This window comes from Caretta caretta, chromosome 3 (genome assembly GCF_965140235.1).
Source record: "Caretta caretta isolate rCarCar2 chromosome 3, rCarCar1.hap1, whole genome shotgun sequence".
NCBI lineage: Eukaryota > Metazoa > Chordata > Testudines > Cheloniidae > Caretta > Caretta caretta.
The window spans coordinates 10976377-10987631 of NC_134208.1; the positions used below are offsets into that span (position 1 = coordinate 10976377).

Sequence of the window (11255 nt, forward strand, 5' to 3'; positions counted from 1 at the left end):
TAAACCCCTCATTTCTGGCCCCACCCACAGCCCGCACCCCCAGCCGGAGCCCAGAGTCCCACTCCCACACCCCAACCCCCTGACACAGCCCGGTGAAAGTGAGTGAGGGTGCGGGAGAGTAAGCGATGGAGGGACGGGGATGGAACCAGCCAGAGGTGGGGCCTCGCAGAAGGCGCGGGGCAGGGGTATTGGGTTTTGTGCGATTAGAAAGTTGGCAACCCTACCACTACTCAGCTCCAGCTTTCGGCCTGATGGCCAGGGGCGTGGCCTCAGGGGGAAGAGGAGGAGCAGGAGGCTCCTGCATGTGTCCCATTTTTGCATTTTGAAAAGGTGGGAAAGGCAAAAACCTGCAACAGCAAAGGAGGGAGGAAGTATGGGGGTGGGAGTACATCAGAGCGTGGAGGGGAAGTGGCTAGAGCTAAGTTCAGGGAAGGGCAGGAAGACAGCCCTGTCCTTCCTCTTCACCTGCCCACTGGCTAGCAGAGCTGTGACGGGCAAGTGCCTCTTTAAAGGCAGTGGGAGTGGGTAAGCTTCCTGGCACGCTGATTGCTCTGGGAGGCCTTGTTCCTTCTTGTCACACTTGGTAAGGCAACTCCCATCTTTTCATGTATTTATACCTGCTCCTGTATTTTCCACTCCATACATCTGATGAAGTGGGTTCTAGCCCATGAAAGCTTACAGCCAGATAAATTTGTTAGCCTCTGAGGTGCCACAAGGACTCCTCAGTGGTTTCTGGACCTCCCCTGGGGCAGTGCCGCTCTGCAGAGCCCCCAACATGGGCCAATGCTTCACAGGCACAATCAAAGCCTAGAGGCAGAGTTGCCGACGCATCTCATGGTTGCTGGCAGGCTTCTTAAAACCCGAGGGATGTGACTGCATGAGACTCTCTTAAGGAATTTGTTTATTACTCTGTGTTTGCACTTCAGTCTAGTGCCCTTTGGCACTACCCTAAGAAACATCATCACCCTGATCATGATATAATAATTCTGAAGTGCAAATATCAGGTTTAATTTTTAAATAAACATGTACGTTTCTAGCCCTCACAATTGCACAGAAAAACTTGAAAACAAGAACCCGAGAGGCTCAGAAACCAGAAGACAAAGACCCCAACACTTTTTTCTACCTCTCACGATGTTTCAGCTAATTCCATGATTTTCTGGAGCATCAGGATCTGACTCCCCTCTGCCCCCCTGAAATATGCAGACCAAAAGCAGGGCCCAATTAGTAACTCTGGGCTCGATTGCTCTGGAGAGCTGTAATTAGGTATTTGACTGAGTGGGTCTGAGAAATGATTTACACTTGGGTGCAAAGCCCCCAGAGGGTGGGGTGTGTGAAACTGGCAGGAGGGAGAGATCAGACAGTGGCAGTCCTGGGGTGGGGTCAGGCGTGGGACAGAGCGGAGGCTGGGATTAGCAGTGAGTATCAATGATGGATTTTCTCAGTGGGGACCTGAGGCTCTTCTTGCCTTCACTGTGTGCGACATCACCAAATTGAAGACCATTAAAAAGAAAGAACCTTAGTTTTTAAGACCCCAGGCTGCTTGGCCAGTAATAGATGCAGCCCTGCTGTCAGCTGAGGAAGGCCCAAATGCGGGGTGTGGTTTGTGTGACAAAGACCCAACAGGAGGGACATGCTTGAAACTCCCAGCGTTGTGGGATTTCTTCCTACAGGGATAATAATGCTCTCACCTCAGTGCTGGGGGGCTCTATGCCTGGTGTGAATTGTTCTCAGCAGTGAAAATGAGGAGTACTAGATTTTTGGGGAATGTAGGGAGGGGAATGCAAGGTTATTACATAGGGGGTTGCGAGCTGTCAGCCTCCACCCCAAACCCCGCTTTGCCTCCAGCATTTATCATTGTGTTAAATATATAAAAAGAGTTTTTAATTTAGAAGGGGGGGGGTCGCACGCAGAGGCGTGCTATGTGAAAGGGGTCACCAGCACGAAAGTTTGAGAACCATTGCATTAGTTTGTTCAGAATCACGTGGCACTAACTTTATTTTATAATTTAATCTGGAGGGAGGCCGCATGTCCTCATGCTTAGAGCAGGGAACGGGTGGGTCAAGACTCCTGGGTCCTATTTCTCATTCTGCCAACTCTCACTGATGTCCCAGGATCAAGCCCTCACTGACTCCTTTTAAGTGACAGAAGCAGGGACTATTCACACTGTGTAGTTCTGCAAACAAGGCCGTGGTTTTGCTTCCTTGCTGTCACTGTTCAGATGGGCTGCACAATCCACCCCTCTGACTTATGGACTGTCTCATGCCAATGAATTTTAAGGGAGAAATAGAAGATAGTTTTGGAGGGTGGAGCGGATGGCTCTAGGGGGCTGGGAATGATGTATAGGGCACTTCGCTTCTAGTTTCCCGGCTTGAGCTTGCTGACTGGAAGCTGTTACCATCTGCTGGCTGTTTGATGGTCTCAGCACAGTTCCCCCATCACAAAGTATTAAACGGGGGGCATGCCCAATGGCATCCCAAGGTGAGGGAACAGGGAGGCAGGGACATTATAGCAGGGGAACCAGGACTGTATTTTTTTTATAATGACCGTGCGGAGTTGAGGATCAAAGCCTCCTCCATTGAATCTAATGGGAGAGCATAAGCTTAAGCCAGAGTATTGCTGCTTGTCGCCTTGAGAAACACAGGCCAGGCTCAGCCCACTGCAGACTTTCCTGTTGCAGCTGGAGTTTGAGTGGGGAAAGGGAAATGATCTGAGTGTTTCTGTAACCCTTCCCATATGGGCGAGGAGCATGATCACGGAAGATGAGAGGACCAGGGACAATGGCCTGTTTATGTGCAACCGCATTTCCCTAAGCAATCACTGAGTTTATGCATCTCAGCTCTAGGGTGCCCTGCATGAGACCCCCAGCGTGTGCACCTGCAGCTCCCATTGACCAGCCAGAGATGCCAGAAGGCCCGTCTGTGAAGAGGTTCCAGTTGCTGACTGCTCCTTTTGTGGGGCAGGTAGTGGCCAAGGTGGGAGGAAGCAGCAGGCAGAGAAACCTGAAGGATCTGAAAGCAATGAGGCTCCAGGACTCTCAGGTGAGCTATGCTAAAAGGCAGCCTTGTCTGGACATGTCAGTCCTGCCTCACAAACCTCCCTTTCCTTGCCCTAACTGCACGGCTGGTGCTGCAAAGGTGCAGGGTGTTGGCATATGAGCAACATCAGGGTAGCCTCTCATGCTCAGTGTGGAACATGTCCCTAGTTTGCAGCTGTAAACAGGTGCTGTATAGACAGGCTTAGACACAACCCACATGGCTACAGGACTAATGTGAAGGCACCTTCAGCTGTGAACAGTGGCCACTCTATATCGAGAAGGTTGAGCTCAGGGTCAGAATTACAGAAAGGGAGGGACATGGGGGAGCCAGGGTTCGCACAGGGAAAATACCCAGAATGCTTTGCTTTTTTACTGTTCATAACCCAGAATAAATTAACTTCCTAGATGAATTTAAGTCAACAGGGCTTCACTGTCAAGGGCCAAAGCATCATTGAATGCCATGCAGAGGCCCACCAAATAATCACAGACTCATAGACTTTAAGGCCAGAAGGGACCATCATGGTCATCTAGTCTGACCTCCTGCACATCACAGAACCTCACTCACGCACTCCTATAACAGACCCCTAACCTGAGTTACTGAAGTTCTCAAATCTTGATTTAAAGATGTTAAGTTATGGAAAATCCACCATTTACACTAGTTTAAACCTGCAAGTAACCCATGCCCCATGCTGCAGAGGAAGGCAACCCCCTCCCCTTCTGTTTGCCAATCTGACTCAGGGGAAAATTCCTTTCATGAGTCCAAATATGGTGATCAGTTGGACCCTGAGCATTTTGGCAAGACCCAAACACCTGGGAAAGAATTCTCTGTTATAACTCAGAGCCCTCCCCATCTAGTGTCCCATCACTGGCTGTTGGGGATATTTGCTACGAGCAGTCACTGATCGGCTACATGCTGTGGTAGGCAACCTCATCGACTGATGTGTGTTGTGACAACCTGACCCGTGATGGGCACACTCTGAAGTTGTTGGCTCTGTTATACTGTCTCCGTTCTCTCTCCTACCCTCGGTTGCTGAGATGGAAAGTGTCACTCTTTCCTTCTACCACCCTCTTTGCTGAAAGGGAAAGGGGAGCAGGGGGAATTCTAGTGGTTCACCAGTTGTTTTTTTTTCCCTCCCTTGTACCTTCCCCAAGCCCCAGAGGTGAGGGATGGAAATGCAACTCCCCCCAGTGAGTGTGCTCAGCTCTGCCTGGTATGTATCCATCAGTAGGCAATTACTCTTGTGATCTGTGCTCCACCCAAACCTGAGGCCAAGCGAGCTGACCTGGACCAGGCCTGCAAGAGCTACATTCAGAGTACGTCTGCACTGCCATAAAACCACCGCCACCCGCCGCAGTGAGACCGGGTTGACCGACGCGGGCTCGCACGTTTGGGCTAAAAGTAGCAGTGTAGATCATGCCGCTCAGACTGCAGCCCAGGCTCTGAAACCTGGCGAAGGGGGTGGGTTTTAGAACCCAGGCTCAGCCCAAGCGGGAACGACTACACTGCTATTGTTAGCCCCATAGCACGAGCCCTGCGAGACCGACTCAGTTGACATGGGCTCCGGCACGGTGCTGCAGGTTTTCCTTTTCGTTGGCAGTGTAGACGTACCCATAGATGACTGTACTTGACAAGCAGCTTGAAAGCTACAAGCTGAGCACTGGTGCATTAAACAGGGATGAGATTTCAGTGCAATATTTAACTCTGGCCACTGTGTTTCTCTCAGGGCCAGGCCATGGGCAGCTGGGTGAGCCCTGGTCAGTTGGCAAGTTGCAATCAGGAGACAAGTAGTAGGGTCAGGAGCGAGCCGGGTCAGAATGCCAAGAAGTCAGGGTTGGGCACCCAGCTGTAGACGGCGCGTAGATACTCTAGCAGGGTCAGAGTCCAGCCAGGTCAGGATACCAGGAAGTCGGGGTCAGGCGCCAGGTTACAGACTGCGGTCAAATAGCAAAGTCAAAGACAAACCAGGGTCAGAAGGCAGACTCCTGGGTCTTTTGCAGGCAAGTTGGTAGGCAGTGTTATTGTCCAGGCAGCTCGTCATGCTAACTTCCGGGTTTAAATACTGGTATTGGCCAATCAGTGGGCTGTGAGGGGCCACCACTCGGGCTTTGCTGGGTGATACTTCCTGTCAAGCCTAGCTTCACAGTGTTCTCCAGTGGGAGCCCAGCCTGTGGCAACGTTGACACATCAGAGGTCCAGAACCACCCCCATGGCCCCAGGTTCTATCTGGACAGTTTCTTACAGTCCCAGATCTTCCATGGAAGACCCTGAAGCAGGATTAGAAACCAGGCATTCTGGGCAAAATCACTGAAGTCTGCTGCCCATTCCGGCAATCTCCCTGGAACGCTAACAGATATGTACAGGTGCATGAGTCTTCATTGGCCTGGCTGGACATTCCTTCCATCAGCTGCGGGTGGCTCCTCTCCTCAGCTCAGACTAGCAGAACTGACCCAGTCTAGCAATTGCTGCAGCCAGTTCAGTGTTAATGAAGTCCCTGAACAACCCCCCACCACCTTTGTATCCTCTTACAAACGATTAAGGAACACACAAACCTTCAGAGATTTCCCTGCTTACATTTATACGCTACTCTAAGTTCAGGACTTGACCTAAAGAAATTGTCACACATTTAAATTCATGCTGCCAGGAATGTAGACCAAAGCCCACAATGAATATTCACATTACTTCCAGCATGGCTTGGGGATAGGGATTCTATCCCATCCTGGCCAGGTCCCTTAGTAACCAAAAGTAACTTTCACTTGGCAGCTGTTTGATGGTTTAAGCCTGTGAGATTAGTTTGGCCTCAGCCCATTTTGCAGTAAATAAGGATAAGGGGAACAGAGAGGAGACCTTTCCTCACAGCCGAGTGGAAGAGGGGAACTGCTGGAGAACCATTAGGTCATCAGAGTCTATGTCATCCATTGTTATGTCAACACAACTTCACAACTCACAGACGCTGACTTTCAGCTTTCCCCAGTGGTGCTCCACCTGCACTCCGCCCCAAACCCCTGCCCCACCCCTTTCCCAAGGCACCCCGCTCGCTCTGCCCCCTCCCCTGAGCACACCCTGCCCTTGCTCCGCCTCTTCCCGGCCCCGCTCCTCCTCCTCCTCCCCCCAGGCCTCCCGCCTGTCATCGAACAGCTGATTCGTGGCAGTAGGAGGAGCTGATTGGCGGGGCCCACTGAACAGCTGATCAGCGGGTGGCTAATGGGTGCTGAGCACCCTCTATTTTTTTCCCATGGCTGCTCCAGTCCTGGAGGCAACGTCACTGCTTCCATTGTGTCTGCATTAGGCTTCCTAGGGTAGCTGTTCCAAGCTGAGGGACCTCTTCAGCTTTTAAAAGAGCTACCTGTCATGTTCTTCTTGCACACAGCAGGCTGCAGGTCTGCTTTTAGCAGGTCAGGCTTCTGTGTCAGATCTAGACTGACTACAGAGCTTACTTCTCAGAGAGATACACACCAGAGGTGCTCACTATAAAAGATCCTTTAATGCTTTCCCAGGTATGGCTCGGGTTAGCATAAACACAAATTGAATCTATTTCCCCATGTTAAGTATCCTCACACCTTCTTGTCAACTGTCTGAAATGGGCCATCTTGATTATCACTACAAAAGTTTTTTTTTCTCCTGCTGATAATAGCTCATCTTAATTAATTAGCCTCTTAGAGTTGGTATGGGTACTTCCACCTTTTCATGTTCTCCGTATGTGTATATATCTTCTTACTATATGTTCCATTATATGCATCCGATGAAGTGGGCTGTAGCCCACGAAAGCTTATGCTCAAATAAATTTTTGAGTCTCTAAGGTGCCACAAGTCCTCCTGTTCATAAATAAGGTATGTTACGTACACCACCACCTAGTGACAGGTTTCAGAGTAACAGCCGTGTTAGTCTGTATTCGCAAAAAGAAAAGGAGTACTTGTGGCACCTTAGAGACTAACCAATTTATTTGAGCATAAGCTTTCGTGAGCTACAGCTCACTTCATCGGATGCATACTGTGGAAAGTGTAGAAGATCTTAGAACAATGCTTCCTCAGCTCTCGTCCCCTAACGCCCCTACTCTACTTGTGCTATATTGATGACATCTTCATCATCTGGACCCATGGAAAAGAAGCCCTTGAGGAATTCCACCATGATTTCAACAATTTCCATCCCACCACCAACCTCAGCCTGGTCCAGTCCACACAAGAGATCCACTTCCTGGTCACTACAGTGCTAATAAACGATGGTCACATAAACACCACCCTATACCGGAAACCTACTGACCGCTGTTCCTACCTACATGCCTCCAGCTTTCACCCTGACCACACCACACGATCCATCATCTATAGCCAAGCTCTGCGATACAACCGCATTTGCTCCAACCCCTCAGACAGAGACAAACACCTACAAGATCTCTATCAAGCATTCTTACAACTACAATACCCACCTGCGGAAGTGAAGAAACAGATAGATAGAGCCAGAAGAGTTCCCAGAAGTCACCTACTACAGGACAGGCCTAACAAAGAAAATAACAGAACGCCACTAGACGTCACCTTCAGCCCCCAACTAAAACCCCTCCAATGCATTATTAAGGATCTACAACCTATCCTGAAGGATGACCCAACACTCTCACAAATCCTGGGAGACAGGCCAGTCCTTGCCTACAGACAGCCCCCCAACCTGAAGCAAATACTCACCAGCAACCACATACCACACAACAGAACCACTAACCCAGGAACCTATCCTTGCAACAAAGCCCGTTGCCAACTGTGCCCACATATCTATTCAGGGGACACCATCACAGGGCCTAATAATATCAGCCACACTATCAGAGGCTCGTTCACCTGCACATCCACCAATGTGATATATGCCATCATGTGCCAGCAATGCCCCTCTGCCATGTACATTGGTCAAACTGGACAGTCTCTACGTAAAAGAATAAATGGACACAAATCAGATGTCAAGAATTATAACATTCAAAAACCAGTCGGAGAACACTTCAATCTCTCTGGTCACGCGATTACAGACATGAAAGTTGCAATTCTTCAACAAAAAAACTTCAAATCCAGACTCCAGCGAGAAACTGTTGAATTGGAATTCATTTGCAAATTGGATACAATTAACTTAGTCTTGAATAGAGACTGGGAGTGGCTAAGTCATTATGCAAGGTAACCTATTTCCCCTTGTTTTTTCCTAACCTCCCCCCACCCCCGATGTTCTTGTTAAACCCTGGATTTGTGCTGGAAATGGCCCACCTTGATTATCATACATATTGTAAGGAGAGTGATCACTTTAGATAAGCTATTGCCAGCAGGAGAGTGGGGTGGGGGGAGGTATTTTTTCATGCTTTGTGTGTATAAAAGATCTTCTACACTTTCCACAGTATGCATCCGATGAAGTGAGCTGTAGCTCACGAAAGCTCATGCTCAAATAAATTGGTTAGTCTCTAAGGTGCCACAAGTACTCCTTTTCTTTTCACCACCTAGTGGCTGATCCGTATAATACAGGTTGGTATTCATTACACTACGTGACGGGTATGCACTGATGCTCATCATGGCCGTATTGACACTTTAGTTAGACTGGCAAAGAGAACAAGACTTCATGGGATGTGGGTCCCTGCTCTAATGTAGCTAGCTCATATCTCCCAGAGAGTCCTCCAGTTCCCTCATGTTAACTGCATGCCCTTCACTTTGAACCTCGCCTTTAGGCGCTGAGGGTTACTTCCCTTAAATTGTTCATTGTTTGCAAATGAATAAGTCCTCAAATGCTTCCCTTGACTTTTATTTTTAGGCTTCTGGAAAGAATTTATTCCTGGCATTTGGTGCCTCTCTGGAAGCATGGACCGTGGGTGGAAGCCCATCTCCAACCATCCGAGGAAAGGCTGACAACGGGGCATGCTCCCTTTCCCTTGCTCAGGAAGGACAGGAGGAGGATGTCTCTCAGCTAAGCCCCAAAGAACACAGTATGCAGAGGAAGCAGGAAACTGAACGCTCAGTGCCTGATGCCTCAGATGCAGCAGGGGACACTTGGAAATGGCTGCGCTTCCATTTTGGCTTGTTTGGCAGCATCCGGGCTAATGAGTTCTCGAGAGCTAATAAGGCAAACAAAAGAGGGGACTGGAAGGATCCTGTGCCCAGGTATTGACTGAATCCTTTGTCATGGCAAACGCCATTCTCTTTCTTCTCCCCTTGCCCGCCTCCCACCCCCAATGCCCAGTTTCTAAAGAGGCAAAAGAGGCTTCGTTATTGCTTGCTTGTTTAATGTCTCAAAATGACAGTCCTGGGCATTGCATGTGTTGGTTCCTGCAGAATGTTCCCATGAAACTGGCAGGTTTCTCAAGCTAAGAAACAATAAGACAAGCTATACTTAAATATGAATAGGATGTAATCTCCCCGGTAACCAACATCAGAAGATCTGCCCCAGGAGATGCTGACTAAATCCACATGACTGCAAATCAGGAAAGACAAGGCTCCTTTTCCCAGTCAACCCACCCCCGGTTCTCCTCCTCTGCAACATTCTAGGTATTTTTCTGGTCACTACAGTATATTGTCCCATCTCGCTCTGAATGCAGTGTTGTGTCTGGAGTTGTAGATATGGGAAAACACAGCAGTGCTTACAAGGGGGTTCAATCCTGCCAAGTGCTGAATGCCCTCAACTCCCATTGATTTCAGAGGCTGGGGTACAAAGGCTGAGCAGTTGACCCTGCTAGCAAATATATAGTGCTTTCCCCTTCTCTTCCACCATTTCTCCACCCGGTTCCTACTGTTTTCCTTGATCCCCTTCCTCCCATCTCTACACGCCCATTCGGCTAGATTGGAACATGATTGTTCTTGTAATGTTTCTGGATTGACACTGCAAAGCCAGGATTTTCTCACTCTAATTTCCATCCTGTTTATTGTAGGTTGGTTCTGCACTTCAACAGCGGTGGCTTCCTCGTCTTTTACAACTGCCAGATCCACTGGTGCACCTCTCCCGCTGTGGAACCTGCTTCTGACATCCTGTCTCCCGAGTTCCACCGGGGGCAGGCCTTGGCAGCCCTTCGCCAGCCGATGCCCATCTGCTACACCCTTCTGGACCAGAGATATTTCTCCGGTCTGGGTATGTTCCACCAGAGAGGGGAATACCCTCCAGGAATAGTGATATTTTGGCCCAGTTAGAGATGGGTCTCAGATTTATTAGCTGCAAACCCCGCATGTTAAATGTTAGCTTTAGACATGGCTTCTTATTCTTGATATTTTCTGATATCTCAGCTCTTTATGAAAACAAACCTGTTAGGACTTAATTTTCATGAGTGCCAACTTTAATGGGAGCTGTAATTGCTCAGCGCCTCTGGAAATCAGGCTCTTAAATTTCATAATCCCCCAGAGAGGTAGATGAGTATTAGTATTATCCTCTGTACAGACAGAGAATCAGAGGCAAAGCGAGGTTACCTGACTTCCCCAAAGCCACAGGGGGAGCTGGTATCATAGGCACAAAGAGAGGACAACAGCTTCTTCCTCCTAGACAAGCACTCAGACCACTAAACTGTGCCTTCTATTCATGTGATCGGTTCTCACTGTTGCACCTGTGTTTACGAACTTCTCTTCTTGCCCCATGTTCCAGGGAACATCATTAAGAACGAGATCTTGTATTTGGCAAGGATCCACCCATTATCGCAAGGCTCACTCTTGACTCTCTCAGATCTTGAATCCTTGCTGGATCATGCTGTTCAGTTCAGCACAGACTGGTTGCATAAGAAGCTGGCTGGAAAAGGATTACACTACCAGATCTACCTGAAAGAAAAATGTCCTCTTGGGCATGAGGTGATGCAGGGAACTTTTGGGCCCCAAGATGGGTTTAAGAGGCTTAGCTGGTGGTGTGCTCAGTGCCAGCCTCGAGTACCTCCTGAAGGGAATGACCCCAAATCGCTTAAACACTGAGTGAACAACTAGGCCAGCCTTAATGTGGATTATGAACACACTCTCCTGTTTTGCAGCACATTGCCTTCTGGTCTTTTTGTGACATGCCGTCCGTTGTACTGAGCAGAAATCACTTATCCCGAAAGGCAAAATGTGGAGAGAAAATAGAGCTTTGTTAAAAAGAGAGGGGATGTTTTTGTGACGCTCCCAAGTCCATATTGCGTTATGAAGAGAAATGAAGCAAACGGTAGTAGGTGTAAATCTCCCCCAGAAGTTAGGAGTTGTAGCCACTGAAATATTTGGCACCTTCAGATTTGCTGATGTAAAAAGTTTAATATGTTCAATTTTT

General features: G+C 48.8%; 1 protein-coding gene across 1 annotated transcript; it reads left to right on the forward strand.

The window, feature by feature from the left end:
• Positions 1–1332: 1332 nt before the first annotated feature.
• On the forward strand, positions 1333–11255 carry NEIL2 (nei like DNA glycosylase 2). Its single transcript, XM_048845782.2, has 5 exons — positions 1333–1415; positions 2837–3038; positions 8799–9145; positions 9910–10106; positions 10611–11255. Exons 2-5 carry the CDS (start codon positions 2853–2855, stop codon positions 10925–10927), a joined length of 1047 nt encoding a protein of 348 aa, XP_048701739.1. The 5' UTR covers positions 1333–1415; positions 2837–2852; the 3' UTR covers positions 10928–11255.